The sequence below is a fragment of the Ipomoea nil genome, unplaced genomic scaffold, assembly GCF_001879475.1.
Source record: "Ipomoea nil cultivar Tokyo-kokei standard unplaced genomic scaffold, Asagao_1.1 scaffold2783, whole genome shotgun sequence".
In the NCBI taxonomy this organism is placed as follows: Eukaryota; Viridiplantae; Streptophyta; class Magnoliopsida; order Solanales; family Convolvulaceae; genus Ipomoea; species Ipomoea nil.
In genome coordinates, this window is record NW_017619211.1 from 317,566 (window position 1) to 342,157 (window position 24,592).

The following is a 24,592-nucleotide window of genomic DNA, read 5'->3' on the forward strand; positions in this document are numbered from 1 at the left end:
ATATCATTAGCGCCACGTAATCTAAGTTAATGATAATATTAACACTATTAACTATTGCCCTTTTTTTTGGAAAGAACTATTGTCCTTAATTGCACCATTTTTAAAAGTATAAAGACTAAATTAAACAAAATAAAGGTATAAGGACTAAATTAAACAAAATGCTATAGTACAATGACCTCATAGTTACTTTGTGATAGGAAGACATCATTATTATTATTTCAAATAGAAGGTTGCATGATTATTATATAATTAATAAATTATTATTATAAAATATAAATTGTCTTTTAAAGTTTTGTTTTGTTTTGTTTTTTTTTGTTTTTTGTTTTGTTTTTTTGTTTTTATTTTTGTTTTTGTTTTTTTTACCTATATCGGTTAACACTTAATAACAATATTTTTCACAAAATTTTTAACGGGGCATTTAGTTCTAAGAAGGGAATTAGAGGGAAAAAGAATTACAATTCTATTGAAGAGGAATAGTGTGGAAATCTAAATTTCAATATTTAATTTACACGTATAGAATTATTCGAAATTTCTGATATCCATAAGTATTGAAATGTAATTAGTATAAATGCCAAGATATTCATACTTATTATAGCAGACAAATAAAACATCAATTTTAAGTTAGAAAAAAAGAATGATAATTTTGTCTCAAAGAGTTTTTTGTTTTTTTTTTTTTTAAGGATGAATGAAATTCTAATTTCGTAAAAATGAGAGAATTGTAATTCCTCTTAATTACAATTCCCTTCAATCAATGATGAAATTTGTTGACTTCTGTGATTAGATGAAAGTGAAATTCTAATTCTCCTCCAACTAAATGAGTTGTAAGATAATTTTCTAGTCAAAATTAGTAACATAATTTGGTTAACTGTACTCATTAATCAATTCGTTAACTGCTAATTGTGAAACAAAATCATAATTGTCTTAAAATAAAAAAGTACGATATTAAAATTTCAAACTAAGAATACAGATATAATTAATAGGTAAGATAATAAAACTACTTGATAATATTAAATTATCAAATTTTAAATATATACAATTATACATCTACAATCTACATCTACAAATCTATCTATACAAATATACAAATCTAATAAGAGTCAATAATGTTACACCCTTAACTGGAACAAAAAAATGTTGGCAGTAGTTGTTTCTTAAAATGAATGGTTCATATTATTTTGATTTTAGTATTTTTAATGATTTTCCTTATTTACTCTATTATATTTTTTTTCTTCCCTTAAATAATATTAAATTCCGTTAGTATAAACTTTAGTAACGGAATATTACGTTAACTATTTATTATTCTTAACATACTTACTAATTTATATAAGAAAGGTCTTAGGTTCGAACCTTATCCCAATTAAAATTGGCATAATTGTTAAACATATATTATGAATATGTTAAAATGTATTAAAAAATATATAATATAAAATTTAACATAAACTTTGGTCAAATAATTAACCCGACTAAATACATAGCATTCAAAGTTGAGCATCAAAGATTATAAATCACGAATTTTAAAAATCATTTGATTTTCTTGAAATTATATATATATATATATATATATATATATATATATATATATATATATATATATATATAACAAATTTAGGTTAAGTTTTTTTTAACGTTTAATTAATCTTCTTTTGATTATTTAGAACAAAACTTAATATTTCAATTATGCTTTTGCATTATTGGAATGATTTAGGTCATTCTGGTATTAATATTTTTTTTTATAATGGTACAATTGTACATTACTTTACAAATATCATACTATTATTTTTTTATCGGACAAAATTGTTCTTACATCATTGTCAGACTTGCGCGGCCTAACTACAAAGTTGTTGATCATAAATACAATTACATATAGACTCTAAGACGGTAGGACCATTTTCCAAATAATTGACAATGTTAACATCCTACTAGCTCCAATTGAACAAGTTTACACATCAGAATTTTATCAATGCATAAAAACTTCTAAAGAAATTTGTAAGTTAATTTTTACTATATCATTATAACAATATCTATTGTAACCATATATTATGAATTATTTATTATCATCCTCTATTGATAACAATTGTAGCAATTGTCATTGACAAACTTTCAAAATAATTTGTCTGACAAGGAATGGAAATTTAAAAAAAAAATAATCACTGATTTCATTATTGTTGATAAAAAGTATGTACGACACTTTATTACTCTTATTAAATTAAAAAAAAAATTAGTAGCTACAACAAAAAATAATACATATGCATTTAATTAATTTAGAATTAGATGTCTATAATGCTTTATTTAAAAAAAAAATTATTCATTATAAAAAAATTTAAAAGAAATATAATTTCATTAGTTATATTATTTTTATTTTCTACAATTCAAAGATTCCTTACCTTCAAATTTATTAGTTTATTATATTCACTGCGTCTACATTATCCATTTTCTTCTTTTTACATTATATTGTAATTAAATATCAAAGTTATAATACAAAACATATTATATATATATATATATATATATATATATATATATATTTACCAAGTATTTTATATAAATATAATAAATATTAATATTTTGTTCAAATACTTTCACATAATAACCTACAACACACATCTCACGACACATGAAACATGTAGGGGAAAAACTACCACTACCAAATATCAATAGGTGTTTGTAAGATAAAGAGTTCATATTACAACTAAAATCTCAGTCTTATAAAACTTCTAAAACTAAAACTAAAACTTCTTACACCCTAATCTCGTTGCATAATGAATCTCTCTATGCTGCCACCAGTAACATAATTGCACATGACACACTACCAAAAAAAAAAAAAAAAAAAAAAAAAAAAAAAAGGACATGTACTGAAGATGGAAACAATGACAATGTTATCCAAAAGAGAATCAAGAAGAATTAGAGAAATTTAAACCAAAAGTAGTATTTATTTAGCATATCACTTTAAGACTAAGTATTTAGACTTGCATTATAAAGTTGTAAACATTTATTTTAGTGATAATTATAATCAATCTGTGACTCCCCGTAAATCCAAATTCTATTTAAGGATTAATTAGATAATTAATCCTAGCTTAATTGATAATTTATTCCTAAAATTCTGAAAATTCAATAGTCGGATGACTAGAAATTGACTAGTCAATCCAAGTCAAAGTGTTGTACTCTAAGCTTTATGAATTGTTCCATTGTCTCCTTACTCTTCCCACTTTAGTAAGGGCAAAGTAGTCATTTCACCTTATGTTTGTGTTCCAAGCTAACCTAGAGTCATCCTTCATTTCATTTCCCTAACACCCTAAACACAAAAACTCCACCTTCTCTCTAGAAAATTGTTAGCTTCTTCTTCAAGCCAAGTTTTGGGCAATCCTAGATTCTTCAAGTTGGTCTCCAAGATTCAAACTTTCTTGACCTTGAGCATAAGGGAGGGTAAGATCCTTGATTCCTTAGTGTTTTTAGTACCTTTTTAGGTGTCTTTTCTAAAAGATAGAATCTTTGTTGTCTTTTGGTGTGTTCTTGAAGTTGAAGTTGAAGGAGAGCTTAGGAGAAGCTTTAAGGGTGTGAAAAGTAAAGGTTTAGACTACAAAAGGTAACTCATGCTTTACAAAATCTATTTTCCTACCTATATGATGATTTCTTGACTTCTACTTATTATTTTTGCTATGAAATGTGAGTTTTGATGCATTGTCTTGTGAGAATGCATATCTAGAGCTTGTTATTAGGATTCTTGTATGCCATTGCTTGGATATTTCTTGGATTCAAGTCATATTGTTGTATTTTGTGAGATTTTGGGTGTTTTGGACTTGAATTTGGACTTGTTGAAAATCCCCGAAGGAATTATTTTGTGGTACAGGACGTACCCGCGGGCGGAACGGCGGGCAGGGAACCACCCGCCGCCCCACCCGCGGGGTACACTTGGCTTTGGAGTATGGTTCCCGCGGGCGGGACCATGGGTGGGGGTCCACCCGTGGCCCCACCCGCGGGGTACACAATGGTGGTCAGTCGGGGATTTGTTCTCCATGATTCTTTTGACTCGGTAATTGATGTTTTGACATGCCGATGTTGTTTTGTTGAGCTATTTGAGTGTCTTCTTGATGTTTCGTAGGTATAGAACTGTATGTTGTGATCCCATGTAGGATATGGTGTCTTGAATCGTGCTAAGTGTTCAACTTTGTGATTCGTTGTACCATGATGAGTCTTGTATGTTCTTCGGAACTATATTTGGTTTACCCATTTGATAAGCATGCTAGTTTGATGTTGAAATGCTAGTGTGTGCGGTTTGTTCTTCCCTTGTGAGAATGACAACTTGTGTTGATCATTGTTTGGAGTCGGATTGTAGTCCTTCCTTGATTGAGTATGGTTTCATATCTTTGTTGTGATCCATTGATTGATTCCTGTTATGAAACGTGTGAATTGGCTGTACCTTGATTGCACGGCTAATGGTATGAGACATTAATCACCATGGTACAGATGTGGTCCTTGTGGTGGCCATGAATTGAGTTTGGTGGTTTGTTATCGTGAGTTTAGCTCACATGTTTGGCGGTTTTGTGATATGATCTTGCTATGTACCCTCGTGTACTGAGCGTTCGACGGTATTGATTGGCGGTTGTTGGAGGGGGAACGACGGTTCCCGGAGGCAAAAGGTTGGACTTGGAAGTATAGGGTGGCACTCGGAGGTAAAGGTTGGAACCGTAATAAGGCCGGGGGTAGCCATAAGGTTGGAACATGTGACATGAAGTGTCACGGTGGCATGTAGTGCCAATGAGTAATGTCTATTCTTTTTTGATGAGCATGTCGAGTGGTATTCTACTTTGTGATCAGTAGTAGAATACGCCTCAAGTTGTACTTGATTATTGTTTTTGTCTTTGCCTTGATGTCTTCTACTTTGTGATTAGTAGATTACATCTTGAGCTCTGTTGAGTTGTGCTGTTGTTGTCTTGTCTTGATGTTGTCTTGGGATGTTGATTTCCCTTGTTCTTTTGCGAGTGAAATAGAGTCTTTGCAGTTGACTTCTCTCTTTGACTTGAATTGATATATACTGTATTCCGTTTCGAAAATGATTTTGATTATACTATCTATATATGCTATTGAACGCGTATTGATGGGTTACCAGCAATATTCGCTGACCGGGCGTCGTCCCCTTTCTTTATGTGCTTTACAGGTCCTGAGTAGATATGGCGAGTGCGATAGCTGTTGGTAGTATAGCTCCCTTGAACAATGTAGTTAGTGTTTTGGCCTGTGTGCCACGGTTGTTGAACAAAATAGTTTGATGGTTTTATACTTGCCTGTGCATTCACGTTGAGGTGAATGTGGCATAACACTCCTTGGTTTTCCCTGTTTTTATATTGGACTTCCGCTGTGCTTACGTTTTATGTTATCTGTTAGTTACCTTACCTTACGTATTTAAGTTTTAAAATGGCATAAAAATCGGGCGTGTTACACAATCTCTCATATATTATCTTGAAGTTATATACTTTAAATTACCGATTTAAATAAATAAATTCAACATTTATTTACCTATGTATAAACATCTCCTATATAATATTACATTGATATACTTTAAAATACTTATTTAAAAAGAATCGTTTTATCTCATTCGCGCAAACCACATAAAAAAAAAAACTAATATTTGTTATATGGTGGAATGGTGGATTGACGAATACATTATTCCTACGGGCATAATGATTTAAGTAATATTTTAATCTCTTCGATTATTGACCCACGGTTTTATATTTTTATATTTATATTTTACGAAAGTAATAGAAATTTCACTATAAATAACGTGTTTATCTCCCTCACATATCAAAGCAAGCAGTATCATATCCTGTCCACTTAAATCCTCTGTCTACCCATTTTATATTGCAGTCAGATCCTTTCAAAAAAAATAAAAAATAAAAATAAAAAAAAATATTGCAATCAGATAGCCGCCGACCAGTTCGCCCACCGCCGGTAAGTGTTTCTTGTTATCTATATTTGCTATTTTGTTGAATTTTGACAGTTGAAACTTCATATTAGCCTTCACCCACCGCGAGTATATATTTGTTGTTATATGTACATAAACTTCATATGTGTGGCTGTGTGCTCACGGGATGGATGGGATGGTCCAATTGTTAGGTTGGAATTTTGTGCAGTTTGAGACTTTGGGATATGGAAAGAATAGTGACTGATAAATGTTTTCTACCTTGGGAGACATTTTGTTAAGTTTAGCAATCCAACCATTTCTCTTGGTCATGTATTTTTTGAAAATATGAAGCAAGATCTGTTTGCTTGTCCATGAAATACATGAGTGAGAATGTCTAGTTATGCAATATAATGTTTTGTATGTCTTGTGCATAAAATACATTGTGATTTACTTCAGCCATTTAATACTCTAAATTCATAATTTCTATACTGATCATAATTTTTATACTATAAATTCATAAAATTTATAATGTAGATTCATAATTTCTATACTGCACATTCATAATTTCTGTACTATAAATTCATAATTTGATAATTATGTTTTCATAATTTGATAAATATACAGTTTAGAAATTATGAATTTCTATTACAAATTATGAATTTTACAATATAGAAATTATGAATGTGTAATATATAAATTATGAATGTACAGCGTGTCCACCATACACATGGTGGATACGGGGTCCATAGCATAATTTGCCGTGGATTGACGAATACATTATTTCTACGGGCATAATGATTTAAGTAATATTTTAATGTCTTCGATTATTTGACCCACGGTTTTTTATTTTTTATTTATATTTTACAAAAGTACTATAAATAACGTGTTTATCTCCCTCCCATATCAAAGCAAGCAGTATCATATCCTGTCTACTTAAATCCTCTGTCTACCCATTTTATATTGCAGTCAGATCCTTTCAAAAAAAAAAAAAAATTAAAAAAAAAATATTGCAGTCAGATCATCAACACATATGGAGTTCGAAAATCATCGAGAACAACTGGTGTTGAGAGACAACCTCGGAGGGATCAGAATGAAGACCAACTATTCTTTAGTTAGTAGCGCCGGCAAAGCGTCGGCGCCGGAGAATCCGACTAGCCGGATTGATTCGTTTCGCGAGCTCGAAAATGGCGCCCCCATCACCGCTCCCGCCGACAAGAAGCTGGCTTGGCTCCGCTCTCAGATCATCGGTGGTGACGTCGAGTTCGACACGCCGTTCGGGAAGCGCCGCCTCACTTACGCTGATCACACCGCCTCCGGCCGCTCTCTTCACTACATTGAGAACTATATCATCAACAACGTCCTTCCATTCTATGGTTAGTTCATGACTGACTCTGTTTGGTCAAATTTATTTGTGTTGTTTTTTCTTTTTTCACAATATATATGAAGAAAATGGATGGCATCATATATATATTCTTAAATTAAACAGGCAACAGTCACACTAGTGACAGTTACGTGGGATACCAGACGACGAAGATTGTGAAGGAGGCTTCGGAGTACGTGAAGAAATGCATGGGAGGAGGGGAAAACGACGCCATAATATTTTGCGGCTCCGGGTCGACGGCGGCGATCAAACGGCTCCAAGAAGTGATGGGAATCGCAGTCCCTTCAATCATTAGGGAAAAGTTGGTGGAGTGGTGGGTGGGCAAGGAGGAGGAGAGATGGGTGGTTTTTGTGGGGCCGTACGAGCACCACTCCAACATCCTGTCGTGGCGGCAGAGCCTGGCGGAGGTGGTGGAGATCGGGTTGACCCAAGATGGGCTCATAGACATGGAAGCCTTGAAGCTCAAGCTGGAGTCCTACAAATCAACCAATAGGCCGCTGTTAGGCTCATTCTCCGCCTGCAGTAATGTCACCGGAACTTACTCCGACACCCGAGCCATCGCTCGTCTTCTCCATCGATATGGAGCCTTCGCTTGCTTTGATTTTGCAGCAAGGTAACCCCGCCGGCATATATTTTATTTCTCTGCTATTGTTTTGCAAGTCATTATTAGTTGGAAATTAACATAACATATAATATAATATAGAGCCCGACATGTATGTCTTCTAATAATGTCAATTTATATCATGAATCAGGATAAGTACAGAATATATATACTTGTAAGGTACAAAATTTCATAACCCAAAATGCAAAAATTACAACACAATATATACACATGTTATATATTTAATTATTTTTTAAATTTGATTTAATTATGTACATAATTTGTGTTTAGGCACAGAATTTCACAATCATGACATAAGACACAATTCTTAATTTATTTCAGATACATAATGTTAAACATATGTGTGGTTGATACTATTTGTATTTAATTAGTTGTTTTAAATAAGTTTTCAAGTGCCAAGCACATTGTGCTCATATTGCATGTAGTGGCTTCTCCCATGTGGGAGGTCATGAGATCTTAGGTTGAGAAAGTATGTTTGAACATATACTACAATGTAATTGAGCTAGTAGCATTTAAAAAAATAAATTTTAAAGTACATAATTTATACTTTAAAAATACAAAATTTCATTTCATAACATAAAAATACAAAAATTCAGAACATAAGATACATACATACATGCACCAGGATTCACAGAACCCTAATCCATGGTATAAGGATTGTCTAATAGTAGAGTTTGTATGTATTTTGAAATAACAGCGGGCCATATACGAAGATTGATATGAGATCAGGGGAAATTGACGGATACGATGCAGTTTTCCTGAGCCCACATAAGTTTTTGGGTGGGCCAGGGACACCAGGAATCCTTATGATGAGCAAGATTCTATATCAACTAGGATCTTCACCGCCGTCAACTTGTGGAGGCGGCACCGTCGATTTTGCCAACCCTTACAGTGAGAAGGTAATTAGAGCAATCATATTTATTTAGTTTTTGGGCTAGTTTTTGTCAAGTACATATAGAAGAGAAAGAGGAGAGGGAAAAGAAAAAAGAGAGAAAAAAAAAAACTTGACAACAAAAAATTAAAAGAATAATTTAGTATTTAGCTGTGTACGCGCCAATTAGGCATTAGATGCACTTGCACGTTGTCTTTTTCCATTTCTTCTCGATTAATGGGGTCTCTAAAAAAACTTATTTTGCAGAATAAAACCTCATAAAATCACATTTTCTATTAGTACTATTAGTATAAAAATCAACCTCAATTTTTTTTGTTAGGAAAAACCCCTAAAGAAACAACTAGTCCCAATTGCATTTGCATAATACAACATAATATTCCACTTTGACTCCGGGCAGGCGGCCACTAATAATGTTCATTTAGTTGACCGCTGGCTGAATTGATAAATCCGTCTAAATATGAAAAGAATTTTCAGTTGGGCGGCTTTGGGTTTAAGAAAAGAAAACAATTGACAACTTAGCTTTTTACCAAATAAGAAAGAATTTAGTTCAGTTGGGCTGATTTGATAAGGGTGTTGCTATTTACACCCCCTTTGACTAAAATGAGGTATAAAGCACATTGAAAATGTAAAAAGGTAGTAAATTATAATAAATATATGGGTGGTGCAAATAGCCTAATGGGTGGTCAAAATGCTATTTGCACCACCCTATTAAATCTACATTTATGAGGTCAAAATTTAATTATTATTAAAAAAAAAAAAAAAAAAAAAAAACGAAGCAGCACCATAGCCTTCTCCGGTGAGAAGGCGACGGACTGCCTTCTCACCGGAGAAGGCAACTGGGCTGCCTTCTCCGGTGAGAAGGCAGCCCAGTGGGTCGCCTTCTCGCCGGAGAAGACAACCCATTTGCCTTCTCCGGTGAGAAGGCAGTCCATCGCCTTCTCACCGGAGAAGGTGACGGGGTGAAGGTTTTTTTTTTTTTTTTTTTTTTTTTTTTTTTAATTAAAAAAAAAAGAAAAATAAATAATAATTTTTGACCATATTTAATGCTGGCATTTACACCACCTATAAAGCTATTTGACCTACTAAGTAGGTGGTGCAAATAGTAAAATAGGTGGTGTAAATAGAATAACCATTTGATAAATATGTCTAATATATTCTGACGACGCGCGCTGCCAATAAATAAGCCAACTTGGCAACTTGCTTGCAATGATTGCACGCATGTATGTTTCGCTATTGACCATTGGAAAAGAAAAAAAATTCTGTTTTTTTTTTTTTTAATTAGTAGGATTAGTTTTTTAGCTATCGCTGAAGATATACTTTTGGACAACTAAAAAAAATAATTGACATATATCACTATTAAAAAAAGTCTCAATTTTAATGGACAAAATTCTGTTCAAAGAGTCCAAATTTTGATGTAAATGACGATCTGTAACAAAATTTACAAAAGAATGCATCATGTTGGTAAAACACTCGTCGCAACTCAATTGTAATGAAATTTTAGTTCCGTTGTAAACTATGCCATGGATTTTTCTATTGCAAATTTTACAATGGATTAAGTTCCGTTGCAAATTCTATTGCAATTTTTTTTTTTCGTATCTTTTCCGTTGCAAATATAGCAACTAATTGAAATGGGTTACAATGAGTTTCTCCTAGCTAATTTCGTTGCAAATAAATCAACGAAAGTTAATTAATGTGTTGTAACAAATAATTTAGTTTGCAATGGTAATAAGATATATGTATGTATGTAACGACATATATGCAGGATACATTATACGTGGAGAACATTGAAGAGAGGGAAGATGCAGGAACGCCGCCCATCATCCAGAAAATCAGAGCAGCGTTGGCGTTTTGGGTGAAGGAATTGATAGGGCAGAAGGTGATAGAGAGATTGGAGCATACGTACATTAATGAAGCCCTGGAAAGGCTGCTCCCAAACCCAAACATATGGGTATTGGGCAATGTAACAGCAAAGAGACAGGCTGTCCTGTCTTTCCTAATTTACACCACCGCCTACTCCTCATCAGCTGACATTAATGGTCAGGACAAACAACTTTATCTATGGAGAGAAAGTGGAAACATGAGAGATAAGCCTCTCCATGGCCCTTTTGTTGCCAAGCTACTCAATGACCTGTTTGGCATCCAAGCCCGGGGAGGGTGCGCTTGTGCAGGGCCATATGGACACAGCTTGCTCAACGTTCACCAAACTCGCTCGCTTGCCTTCAGATCTGCCATTCAAAAGGTAATTTAGTAGCCAAGACGGAACTTTATTTCCTTATAGCTAGACCGTCATTACAGTCACCGGGTGCTAGACTTGACCTTATCGTTATGATAGGACTTGTTAGATCAAGCGCTTACCACTTAGGCCAAAAGTTATAGTTAGTAACAAATTGCACAACTTTATTTCCTTATAGACAGTCATCACATTTAATTTTTGAGACGGTGGGTGCTGGACTTGACACTTGTCCTTTTAAACTCTTTACCAGCCTCCTCCCAACAATCCCCATACCATAGAGTGCTAGACTTGGCTATTTTACTGGCCTCGGCCCAACACTTAAAACTATAACTGGTGTAATTGGAATTGTTTGTGGGCAGCAGGGGTACACAGGAGTAAAGCCAGGGTGGACAAGGATTAGTTTTCCATACTACATGTCAAAAGAAGAATTTGAGTTTACCATAGCAGCACTGGAGTTTTTGGCTATCTACGCCCAGAGGTTCCTTCCGCTTTACAGTTTCAACTGGAAAACAGGGGGGTGGAGTTTCAAGAAGAAGGCACTGAAGGAGACTCTTCTGGGGAATGGGAATGGCGTATTTGATGGTTCCATCATAAAAGATGAAGGGGCCGGGGGGTTGTCCTTATCATCCAAGTATGCAAAGTACCTGGAGACAGCCAAGTGGATTGCTAGCCTTCTTCCCAAGTTCCCACCTCAGCATCCCATTCCAGAAGAGATTGATCCTCACCTCATACCTTTCCGTCTCTAATTCCCGCCCAGTTTTGCAGCCTCACATAATTGATTACACTTCTCTTCTCATTCGGCTACTCTGATTGCATATATGATCTACTATATACCTCATTCCTTGACCATCGAGTTTCATATAGATGTATGTGTAAACTGGATTTTTAAATACATTATTGCGTTCTTTCCTCTGTTCTGCGGGCGACCCAGTGGACCTCCAAAATTACAACCACTAGAAGCTGCAGAAGCAACAACATGAGCCATGCATGAGCGTTACTGTGAAGTCATCAATACAATACCAGGATGCAACACATCATATATGTGGATTGCTGGTAGCTACACAATTGTTATACCATAGACCATAATCTATCTTATATTGTGAACCATAATCATAAAATTATATGCAATGTGTGCATTAACATATTATGTGCTACTAAATAAATTGAAAGTACGTTAATAATATATTATGTGTATACCATTAACATATTATGTTTTTATAATTAACATATTATGTGCATATAATTAACATATTAATGTGCTCTCAATTTATTTACAAATACATAATCTAACATATTTTAACCTCAATTTTAAAAGTTACTTATTTTAGTAAGTTGGTCATTTCACTATTAAATTTATACTCTTGTTCCTCTCTCGATTTTTCACGTCTTTCTTTCCTTTTTTTTTTTTATCCCTCGTTTACGTTTCCTTCCTTTTCCATGTAAGTCGTGGCGTCACGTGGTTGGACTCTTCGACAGCTTTATATACACAATGCATTCTCAAATGGCTACTTAGCTGAGACTACACCCTTAAGCAGTACGGCCATGGTGACGTTGTCCTTCACAAAAAAAAAAAAAAAAAAAAAAAATTAAAAATTAAAATACATTATTATCACATGCAAAACGCTAAACGGATAATAGTAAATTAGACATACCAGGAACAACTAAAACATCTGACATTTTTAAAGATCTAGAGGGTGAGGGAATCGTTACATGGCCAATACGAGAAATAGTCAAACCTTCATCATTACCAACCCGCAAAGTATGAGTATCATGATACACATCAGACACCGTCATAGCACTCTCAGAGGGGGTAGCGTGATGTGTCACTCCAATGTCTGGAAACCAAAAAAAGGAGGAATCACTAGGTGTCGGAGCAACCAAATTAGCCTGGGGAGATGCTGGGTGGTCGAAGTAGCGGTTGTAGCGCTGATAACAACTCACTACCGTATGCCCATGACTACGACAGATTTAGCAGCGAGGAGCTCCGCGTCCACCCCAACCAGCCCGACCACCACGTGGTAACAACTCACTATTGTGTCTCTCTTGTATATTTGTATACTCTGAATCGTATGTATACTACGTATTATTATTCACACACAATACTGTTGGGATTCTCAACACTCATCAGAGTAGAGGGGAAAATTTTAATCTAAAATGTATACAAGGTGATCTTTGAAATAACAAGCATATGACCTACCAACTAGGCTACCTTGTATTTGAACAACATAAATGTATATTAAATACTTATACAAATCTATAATATCTGAAAATTGTGAGTCTTGAATGCAGGTGTAAACCTAACTGATTCTACTTTGTTTATAAAACAAATTAATCATATGTATTTAGTATTATATTAGGAACAGAATAAATAATAAAACAGTGTAGGAAAAGTAAATTGAACCAGAATATGTTCATGCAGTTTGGAGAATCACTCCTACGTCTGCGGGGCCACACACAGGTGAAATCCAACTCCACTAGATGATTACAAATGATACAAGGTTCAACAGATTTCCATACAACAGCTATGGCCTAATCTCCACACCAACTATTCATCATCATATTCTCAGTTGGTGCTTCTTCACCTTTCCTGGACCTATCAATAGGACTTCCAATACTTGAATACACTACAAGAAAAACAGTTTTTAGTGACAAAAAATTCGTAATGGGTAGCAAAACCCCTCACTAAATGTATTATTTACATAGTTTTTGTGAGGGTTAAAATAGCTAAAAGTTTGTGATTTAGTGACGAAATTTTAATTTTATATTTATTTTAAAAGTATACTCTCATTGGTACGAAAGATTACTCTCACTATGTCTGCAAATTATTTCAATAAAATTTAATTCCCCCCAAAATTTTGTTTTTGGGCACTCAAGTCTACTATGCTCCTAAAAGAAATTTGAAACCCAAGGGTTGTTTACCAAAGTGGAGGAACGGAGAAACCACTCTTCCTCCGCTGCAATCACCTCCGTCGTCTCGCCGTCTCCGCCGCCACTGTTCGTCAGGACACCACCGTCTGGACTCCGGCTCCTCTCTCAACCATCTCCACCGTTGCCGAGTCTCTCTTCCACGTCACCATTGACGTTTCCAACTTTCCCGACCTCGTGGTCTCCCACACCGCTAGACAGTGTGAAAGTAGAATCACTAGCATTAACTAAGAGTTACAGAGAAGGTTTAAATAGGGCTATACAGAGGAAGTTACAACAAAGCACAACTGAAGCCTAAAGAAAAGAGAATAACAAACTAATTGAAGACTAACTCAAGCCACATGTTTAACATGCCCCGCAAGATGGCGGATCCGTCGGAGACTCCAATCTTGGACCGAAAAAGCTGAAACAATGCTCGTCCTAGCGGCTTCGTGAGGAAATCAATAAGCTGTTCTTTAGAGGGAAGATGTTGAACAACCAAAGCCCCAAAAGTTATCAGCTCACAAACAAAAAAATAGTCAAGGGCAAGGTGTTTCATTCTAGAATGGAACACATGATTTTTGTAGACATACGTAGCGATGAGATTATCACATAGTAACAAAGGAGGGCCACACAAAGACACTTGTAGCTCCCGCAAAAGATGCTGAATCCATAGTACCTCATCAGTAGTGTTCGCAAGGGCACGGTACTCCGCCTCAGTAGAAGACCAAGAGACTGACTTTTAACGTGTCGACTTCCAAGAAACAATGTTACCACCAAGGTATAAAACATACACAGTGGTAGAACGACCCAAAGTGCTGGAACCACCCCAATCAGAATCAGAAAAGGCAGTGAGACAAAAAGAAGCAGTACCTTTGAGAAGTAGCCCGTGGAATAATGTCCCTTTAGGTAGCATAGAATACGCTTTGCAGCAGACTAATGGGCCGCAGACGGTGCATGCATAAACTGTGAAAAACGGTTAACAGCAAACGAAACATCTGGCCGAGTAATGCTCAAATACTGCAACATACCAATAAGCTTGCGAAAATCAGTAGGATCAACAACTGTAGAAACATCCGGGAGGGGCAGAACCTCCGAAGAACTATAGGCGTAGAAACTGGCTTTGCTCCATCCGTATGAAACTTGATCAATATATTAGAAATGTATTGTGACTGAGACAAAAACACACCAAACGCAACTAAAATGGCATCCACACCTAAAAAATGAAGTAAGGGCCCCAAATCTTTCAACGCAAAAACATCATACAACACTCGCACACACTGCTCAATACACACAGCATTATTCCCAGTAAGTAGGATATTATCCACGTACACCAGAAAATACATAAGAACACCGTTAATAGAGTAAACAAATAAGGATGCATCTATCTGCCTGTGACTTGAGAAAACCATAACGCAATAAAAAACGACTAAATTCTAGGTACCAAGCCTGTGGTGCTTGTTTAAGGCCATACAACGCCTCTTTAAGTCGACAAACATGAGACAGAAAAACCACATTAATATAACCCGATGGTTGTTCCATAAAAACAGTTTCAGTCAATGTTCCATTCAAAAAAGCATTGTTAATATCTAATTGTCGGATTGGCCAATTATAACGCAAAGCAGTGGAAACAACCACAAGTATAGTGATTGGCTTCATTACGGGGCTATACATTTCAAAAAAATCGCGGCCAGCCTACTGTAAATACCCCTTCGCTACAAATCACGCCTTATACCTCTCAACCGAACCATCTAGCTTACGTTTAACTCGGAACACCCATTTGCACCCAACCACCGGTTTGGATTGTCGTGGCACCAAATCCCAAGTGCCATTTTGCAGCAAAGCCTCATATTCCTCGTCCATCGCCTTACGCCACAAAGGTTCTCTCAATGCCTTGGTAACAATGTTAGGCTCAAGGCAAGTAGGTAATGGGTGTACTAAAATCGTATTAACAAACAACGAACTGAAATATTTAGGATTAGGCTTGCGAATTCGAACGGAACGAGGAGGACGAACTTCGGACGAGGTGGGCAACGGTGTTGGAGAAGGATCCAACGAAGAAGCCACTGTCCCTGGAGGAGATGGTGCCACCGTCGCTGGAGGATAAGGTGCCACCACCGCTGGAGGAGAAAACGGCAGCTCTGGCAGATGTTGCGGCGTGGATGGTTTAGACGACACAGAAGGGAGAGACGACTGTGGCGAAGAAGACGACGCCGGTATAGGTTTTTAACTTGCTGCTTATATGGTTGTAAATTTGAATGTTCTCTAAGGACTTAAAGAATATTATTATAGCATTGAAAATTTGCTCTTTTCCTCCCCTCCTCAATATATAAGAACCTAGTCTTCCATAACCAAGTTTCACAAAAAGTGGAGATAGTATTACTACGAGATTAATAAACCTCTACCACCACAACATTCAATCAGTCACTAAGAATACCAGATTGATTATTTATTTATTTCGATAAGTAAACAGTGACTTTACCTTTGATAAAAAGTCCAATGATCTTCCAACTGAATTTATAGACAAATCCCAATAAACAATGTTAGTAGCAATACAAGATATTCATGAAAGCATTGTGCACCACAGGGGGAGGTTGATACCACAGGAAGTGATATAACTACATAAGCCTAAAATATGGGATATATATAATAAGTCGTATGATCTTCCAAATGAATTTCACAAAATTTATAATAAAGAATCTTCTTTCTACTCAATCACATATTTATACACATGAAGGGAAAAAAAAAATCAAATTAACAACATAAAGAATTAATTAAAGTTATTTGAGAAAAACAAACCTCTCAAGAAACTTGTGCATGGAGAAATATACTAAATTTTTTGAGAAGAAAATAAATAAAAGGCAGCAATTGTTCTGTGGTGCCTTCACTGTACAATGAAATCTTTAAATAGCTACATACCTCCTAACATCAAGCAACATTCCAAAACTAAATAAAATAAATGGAGATAAATCAAGAAATTCTTAATTGTAGACATAATCATAACAATGAGTTGATTTTATCCTCGGTAGCCAATATTTCCTAATTATTTTGGTGCAAATTTGCAAGACCATTCAATATTAAATTCAATCTCAATTATGTTCTAATTCGTATACAATCATCAATTTAACGCCAACCAAATTACCCTAAATTGTAGAATTGTCATCCCAATCTCATGAAATTAACAAAATTAATCAAAAAAATAAACCGAAAACATGCAACAATCACTCCACTTGGACATTGAACAGTGATCAACGATCAAACCCATTGAATCCCTTTAATTGCTTCAATTCTTTAACGGAATCTCGAATCTTTGCAACAAATTGCTTCAATCCTTTACCGAAATCTCTGCATAGGGTACCTTGTTTTAATGTCTGACAGAGTTCTTAGGGAGAGAATGAAGGAAGGGAATGATTTTTTTTTTTTTTTTTTTTTTTTTGGAAATAGAAGTGATTGATTGATTGAATGCGATCTTAAAAAAAAAAAAATACCTGGAGACTGGATAGTGAATACTGGATAGCAATAAAAGGAAAAAGAAAATTGTGGCATTGAAGCGTCAAATTGGAAAGCCATTATCCAAAGCTTCATTTGCAGCAAAGGAATGACGATGACGATGGCGTCTTCTTCACTCTTACACTGTTCTCTGTCATTCAACTTCTCTTCTCGAACCCCACCACTCTCCGCCTCTCGACTCTCCATCACCCCTTTACTCTACAATCTACACAAAGAAACCGACTCTCAACCTTAGCTCTCTTCACATAGCATCTCAACCTCCACGCCACTCGTTCTCGGCCATGTTCCATCCCCGCTGCAAAAACCCCCAAAGCCATTCACCGTAGTGTGCGCCAAAGGCTATAAGATGAAGACGCACAAGGTAATTCATCGAAATTTTAAACCCCAATTGAAATGGAGAGCGGTTCTGCGGAATCAGTGTTTGAATTTTAGGGTTTCTTTGAATTTGCAGCCGTCCGCGAAGCAGTTTCGGGTGTTCGGGAGTGGGAAGATCATGAGGAGGAGAGCCGGGAAGCACCATTTGCTTAGTAAGAAGAATACCAAAAGGAGATTAAGACTCTCCAAGATGGTTGCCCTCTCTCTCTCTCTTCTTAAAATTCATAGCCTATATTTTGCTGCAAAATTATTGAATTTATTGGTTTGGTTTTTTCCATCTATGATATTGAGCCTCCGGAAGGTTGAGTTGAAATCTATCTATGCTTATGAGTAGAACTGCATAGCTAGAAATATGAAAGGAAGGAGCGAAAGAAGACCTAGGATAGGGGGAGAGGATTAAAATTAATGGAGGAAAAACTAACGATAATAGCTTAGTATTATATTTAACGACAGTTAAGTATATTTAACAGTAACAGATATGTTTGGATATTTTTGGCAATAAAAATATAATGTACAACATTAATAAGACAATGTACAAGACAATCAGCAGTTAAAAAATGGACAAATACCAGGGATATAACCATCATTGAAACCTATTATGTTTTTAGATATATATATATATATATATATATATATATATATATATATATATATATATATATTATCCCAATTTAACAATTACTTATTTTGTCATTTATATATTTTCCCTATTATTTATCTTCTATAATTCTCAATTTTTGATTCTTCGCTTCCGCATTATTTCGCTATATTCCTAACAAGTGGTATCAGAGCAGTTTAATTGAGAATTATTTTCAAAGATGTTGACTGTTGCCAAGTTCGATATCGAGAAGTTCGAAGGAAAAATTAGATTTTCTATCTGGAAGGCTCAGATGGAAGCCGTTCTAACCCAGAACGGTTTGAAGAAAGCGTTAGCTGGGAAGAAGAAGAAACCAGCTACAATGACAGATGGAGATTGGGAAGATTTGGATGACAAGGCACGTTCAACCATTCTTCTGTGCCTGTCTAAAGAGGTTCTACGTGAGGTAGTAAGTGAGACGATTGTGTAAGATTTATGGTCCGTACTGGATTCACTTTACATGACCAAATCTCTGGCGAACACGCTACGCCTGAAGGAGCGTTTGTACACAATCCGTATGACGGAAGGTACTTCTATTAAGTCTCACTTGGATGAATTCAATTCTATTTATTGGACTTGGAGAATATTGAGGTCGTAATTGAAGATGATGATCATGTTGTTTTATTGCTTGTCTCTCTCCCTAAATCATACAAGTATTTCAAATAAATTATGCTGTATGGTAATAGTAGTGATACCCTTACTTTCGACAATGTTAAGTCAAACCTATTGCCCAAAGAAAAGTTTGACTTTGAAATTAAGTCTGAGGACAAAGGTGAAGGCTTGACTGTTAGGGGTTATTCACTTGAAATCGAGAGTAGCAATAAAAATCTAGATCCAAGTCCAGAGGACGTAAGTCCAACAAATCTTGTAAGTACTGCAAGAAGCATGGTCATGATGTGACTGAATGCTTCAAGCTGCAAAACAAGCAAGAGAGAGAAAAGAAGTCCGCTGAAGCTAGTGTTTTTGAAAGTGATTCAGAAGGCGATGTTATGTTATCTATTAGCTCCGGTTGCAAGCGGAGCGAAACCGAGTGGATTCTGAACTCTGGTTGTACATTCCACATGTGTCCTCACAAAGACTGGTTCGTCTCTCTAAAACCAGTTGATGGTGAAGTTGTCTTGTTGGGTAATGATACCCAATGCAAGGTTAGTGGAATTGGAAGTGTGCTGATTAAAACTCATGATAACGTTGCCACGACTCTTACCAATGTTCGGTATATTCCTGATTTGAAACGCAATCTGATATCCTTGGGCACCTTGGAATCTCTGGGGTGCAAGTACATAGTTGAAGGTGGAGTTTTGAAGGTTATAAAAGGCTCTCTTGTTCTCATGAAAGCTTCTCGTTCTGGAAGCTTGTACGTCTTGCATGGCAGTACTATAACAGGTTCAGTGGCGGTATCCTCATCGATGTCTGATGCGAATCTCACTCAGTTATGGCATATGCATCTAGGGCATATGAGTGAGAAAGACATGCATCTTTTGAGCAAGAAATTCCTCCTTGGTGGTTCAGGTATGGCTAAATTACAATTTTGTGAGCCCATTGTGTTTTTGGGAAACAGAAGCGGGTTAGTTTCTCTACTGCTACACACCGTACCAAAGATGTATTGGAATATATACATTCCGATTTATGGGGACCGACTAAATTCCAGTCTATAGGAGGTTGTGGATATTTTATGTCTATTATTGATGACTTCTTTTGTAAAGTATAGGTCTATTTCCTGAAACACAAAAATCAGGCATTTTTTATTTTCAAAAAGTGGAGAATACTTGTTGAGACTCAGACAGGAAAAAAAGTCAAGGAGCTCAGGACAGACAATGGCTTAGAGTTTTGTGAGTCAGACGGAATTGCTAGGCACAAGACCTTGCTTGGTAAACCCCAGCAGAATGGTGTTGCCGAACGTATGAACAGGACTCTATTGGAAAGAGCTCGGTGTCTGCTCTCTAATGCTGAGTTATGGAAACGGCGTGATTTTTGGGCCGAGGCCGTTTCTACTGCTTGCTATTTGGTAAATAGATCTCCACATTCATCCCTTGCTTTCAAAATTCCAGAGGAAGTTTGGTCAGGTAATCTTGTTGACTACTCTATCTAAGAGTTTTTGGATGTCCTGCATATGCTCATTCCAGTGCGGGAAAATTAAACCCTAGAGCTGTCAAATGCATTTTCCTTAGTTATGCTTCTGAGTCAAAAGGATATCGTCTATGGTCTCCTGATTCTCAGAAAATCATTCTGAGTCGAGATATCACTTTTGACGAAAATGCACTACTTTCTTCTGGAAAAGTTCCCAGTACAAGTGAGACGCAGAGTACTGATGAGACGGTGGAGTTTGAGTTCAGGCCTATTGACAGTATTACTACCACTGATGGTAATACTAAAGATGATGCATCTACTAGTATTGTACCTCTCGTTGTGCCCAGACGGTAACTTAGAAGTGCTACTTATATATCTCATCTATATAAATGGGATTTATTGGCTAAATAAAGAAGAACAAAATTAAAGGGAAGAAAAACTCTTAAAAATTATTCAATGTTCTTACCTCAGGATTTCAAGCCTAAGGATGTTCATTTTGTTCATTTTGAGAAGTACTAAAAAATTCCAAGATTTCAAACCAAAGGATGTTCATTTGTCCATATAAATAAATTTAAAGAATCTTCGGAGCCAACCAATCTAAAGTTCTGAAATTCCAAGATTTCAAGCCAAAGGTAATATGTACAGTATTTAGATTTTTTTTTTTTTTTTTTTTTTTATGTAACCAGAGTTTTCAACCGTCAGATACAGTGACTAATCCCCTCACTGAATTGTAGGCACCCCTTTCTTTTGAATGAGACAGCTAACCTATAGATTTAAGACTGCCCCATACCCAAAGCCAAAGATTGAACTCTTGATCTTTGATTAAGGATGAATGAATCTCTTCCACTCAACCACACCCCCAGATTATAGTGTTTAGATCTTTGGTACAAATCTAAATAACTCAAGCCCCATGCAAGATGAATGTTTATAAGGCAGTCTAATCGAAACTCCAGATTAATAATGCATCTAAGATAGTAAATGAGAAAAAAATGTAAAGTTTTCTACATAACTGTCAATCCCTTTAACACCAAAAATGAGGTGAAAGGAAGCTAAGTATAAGTATACACACTCATAAAATATGGGTGTAGTAAACAAGACTACATTGTGTTTGTGTAATTGTGATATACATAATATATATAAACAGTATTACATCACTCATTCCACAGTTATCACTTATCAGCCCTATTGATTTTTATAAATTCTTACAGATGAAGACGAACAGTCCGTACATTTTCCCTCTGCGCCATATCCCTCCCACTACCAACTTTAAGAAGCTATCACAAAAAAAGAAGTTAAACTCCAAGTGCTGTATCAGCTTTAGCAGCTATCATAAAATCCGGTGCTGTACTAACTCAAAACTTCAATCGTTTAAACTCTCACTTGTAACACTCCATGAGTTCGTTCATGTAGATAATATCTCCTTTCAAGCAAAATAAAAACCACTGAAATCCTACACAAAATAAAATTCAGACATGGAGATAAACTAGTGAGTAGGGAAAGGATTGGAATAGAGTTAGGGTTCAATCTACAAAGTCCTATCCCATAGTGCAACTATTGCTCTTTTGAAGATGAGATTAAAGAACTTCTTTCTTTAGTACTCCATCCAAATTACAATATTGGCTTCATTCCTCTTTTAATAATAGGAGTAGAAAATTGAGCAATATTAATCATTAAGCTTCTGCATGTGATGCATTTCTACGATGGTGGAATGATCTCAGGAAAATTGAAGCATCCATGCAATTTTGTTCCCTTGCACATACATAAGCAAAAGACTTGCGTGATTAGAAATGCAGATTTGTTTACCTGCTAAAACTAATATCACATGCTATAGGAAATGACTGGCTAGAAGAACTTGAGGCTTCTCTTCATCTTCTTCAACTTCCAAAGAAGCCTCAGCTTTAATTTCCTCAACTCTTTTATCCCATACTTCATCTACTAGCTTCCATGTCTCATCACTGATTATCTGTGTCTGTGCATAAATAACACAAAGTAGAAGATTCAGTCTACAAGAAACTGTACCAAAGCAATGAGAAGTGTTTTTAGTCCTAACCTCCATTGGACGAGGTGCACCAAAGGTTGAAAATCCAACATTTCCGGGAGCAAAAGTCACCCTCCCTGGAAGTGATGCACCATGGATTCCCCATCTTCCAGCATATATAAGGGCTCCATATTCGTCAATTGGCCTCACAGTTGGCTGAAAAATAAAGAATTAAAATCCAGAAATCAGAAATCCTTCCAAATTAGTGTTCAGGGAAAAAAACACACACACATATCAAAGCTATGACTTTTGAAGTTTACAATAGCATGATCATTCCCAATACAGTCTATTCCTAGTTGCGCTGTATTTTCATGTTCTGCAAGCAATGAGTTAGCTTTATTCTTATGATTGTTAAATGGGGAAAACACATAAATTACTTATCAAATGTGCACTTCGTATGTGCAGTTAGAAATTATGACCATTCATACTGAATATCAAAATGATAATTATCAAAGAACCGTGGTCTGAAAGCTATAATTTAAGGCAATCTTATCTCAAAACTCAATTATTTCAAACAGAGGACCATCCAATATGTTATATTGTTATGCACATCTGCTACACTAGAAAACCTATCTTAATAGGAATTAAAAACAAAAGATGAAAAAAAAAAAAAAAGGATAAGGGTCAAATAAGCCCTTAAACTATTCATGAAAGTGCAATTAAGCCCTCGAACTAGAAAAAGCTCTAATTAGACACCTAAACTTAGAAAAAAAAAAAAAAAAAAAAAGTGCAATTAACCCCATTTGAGTTGTTATTGTAAGTAACCTCCAAGTTAAAGGTGATTGGAATGTTACATCAATATGTTTTGATGACTTGGATGCCCAATTCACATAATAATAATAATTTAATATTTTAATTTTAATAAAGTATTATTGTTGTTGTTGTTGTTGTTGTTGTTGTTCTTATTATTATTATTATTATTATTATTATTATTTATTATTTATTATTATTATTATTATTATTATTATTATTATTATTATTATTATGTGCATTGGGCATTCAAGTCATCAAAACATATTGATGTAGCATTCCAATCACTTTTAACACTAAGGTTACCTGCAATAAAAGGTCAAATGGAGTTAATTGCACTATTTTTCTAAGTTCAAGTGTCTAATTGAAGATTTTTCTAGTTCGAGGGTTTAATTGCACTTTCATGAATACTTGAAGGGCTTATTTGATCCTTATCCCAAAAAAAAAAAAAAAAAATTAAATACACAACTAATCAACATGTAGTGCAAGAACTACCTGAGGTACTCGAGGGTATTTTTTGTATATGCTCCAAATTTCATCAGCTTTGATCTCTCCCTTCTCGAGTAGAACATCTTATCAACATATAGAGGCACACAACATAGTTGCAGTAAGTAATGGCATCAGCCATCAAGGATGGTAGATAGAGAGGCAAGCAGCATCAGGGAAAATTAATTACGGTATTTGATAACTGAATTGAACCTGTAATTGCCTCTACAGCAGCGTGGTTCTCCTTCAATATAGATGTACATTTCTCCACAGCAAAACGAATATACTCATCTCTGAGTACTTCAACTTTAGCAGCCAACTGCAATGAAGAGCATAAATCATTTGTTTAACTTCAGTTTCCAGACAAAGCTAATATACACAAAACCACAAAATTCCAAAATGTCAAAGGAAACAAATCCATAGATAATTAGATATACTCACATTTGGCACAAGATCTCTCTGGTATCTGTAGTAAGCCTTCCCGAGTGCAGTCATTCCTGTCTGTAGAATCAAAACTTCTGCAAGCCTGGAAGCTTCTAAAGTAGCATTTGCAGAGATCCAGCACAAATTGTCAACTCCAAACATCTCTTCCTCAATGACTCTGGCTGCATGTTCAAGATCCTTGTTACCCAAGAAAAAGAACAATCAACAGGAAAAAAAAAATACATTACAATAAATATACGGAATTAGATAAGTAGAAACTCTGGTTTGGCCCATTACAATGTACATATTATTATAAGTTACAGTAATGAGAGCCTAGACTCCCATAGTCTCATATCACCTTTCTCACCAATATAGAAC

At 35.4% G+C, this 24,592-nt stretch overlaps 2 protein-coding genes across 3 annotated transcripts in view; one reads left to right on the forward strand and one right to left on the reverse strand.

Annotated features, from left to right (window-relative positions):
* Nucleotides 1–2,941: 2,941 nt before the first annotated feature.
* Nucleotides 2,942–24,592, reverse strand: part of LOC109157538 (probable inactive ATP-dependent zinc metalloprotease FTSHI 4, chloroplastic) — a 29,984-nt gene continuing 8,333 nt past the window's right edge. The window contains exons 12-19 of one of the 2 annotated variants that reach the window (XR_002050239.1): nucleotides 24,233–24,396; nucleotides 24,005–24,110; nucleotides 23,801–23,877; nucleotides 22,568–22,711; nucleotides 22,321–22,486; nucleotides 21,870–21,967; nucleotides 20,443–20,448; nucleotides 2,942–2,952 (exon numbers count right to left, since the gene is read on the reverse strand). Coding sequence is in view for 1 of the 2 variants with exons in the window: in XM_019305393.1 (XP_019160938.1) it covers nucleotides 22,343–22,486; nucleotides 22,568–22,711; nucleotides 23,801–23,877; nucleotides 24,005–24,110; nucleotides 24,233–24,396 (635 nt within the window). In the remaining variant the exon portion in view is untranslated. Of the gene's footprint in view, nucleotides 2,953–20,442; nucleotides 20,449–21,567; nucleotides 21,968–22,320; nucleotides 22,487–22,567; nucleotides 22,712–23,800; nucleotides 23,878–24,004; nucleotides 24,111–24,232; nucleotides 24,397–24,592 lie in introns of those variants that run through there. The other variant, XM_019305393.1, reaches the window with a different exon arrangement.
* On the forward strand, nucleotides 6,808–11,820 carry LOC109157539. The gene is made up of 6 exons (XM_019305394.1): nucleotides 6,808–6,866; nucleotides 6,914–7,269; nucleotides 7,383–7,890; nucleotides 8,597–8,798; nucleotides 10,554–11,030; nucleotides 11,387–11,820. The coding sequence occupies exons 2-6, from the start codon at nucleotides 6,927–6,929 to the stop codon at nucleotides 11,768–11,770; spliced, it is 1,914 nt and encodes a 637-aa protein (XP_019160939.1). The 5' UTR covers nucleotides 6,808–6,866; nucleotides 6,914–6,926; the 3' UTR covers nucleotides 11,771–11,820.

What these genes read in the sequence shown, in the direction of transcription:
- LOC109157539 (XM_019305394.1), top strand. Translation starts at nt 6,927, where the DNA reads ATGGAGTTCGAAAATCATCGAGAACAACTGGTGTTGAGAGACAACCTC. An exon ending in CCAACCCTTACAGTGAGAAG is followed by an intron (nt 8,799 to 10,553) that starts GTAATTAGAGCA and finishes ACATATATGCAG; the next exon opens with GATACATTATACGTGGAGAA. An exon ending in TCAGATCTGCCATTCAAAAG is followed by an intron (nt 11,031 to 11,386) that starts GTAATTTAGTAG and finishes TGTGGGCAGCAG; the next exon opens with GGGTACACAGGAGTAAAGCC.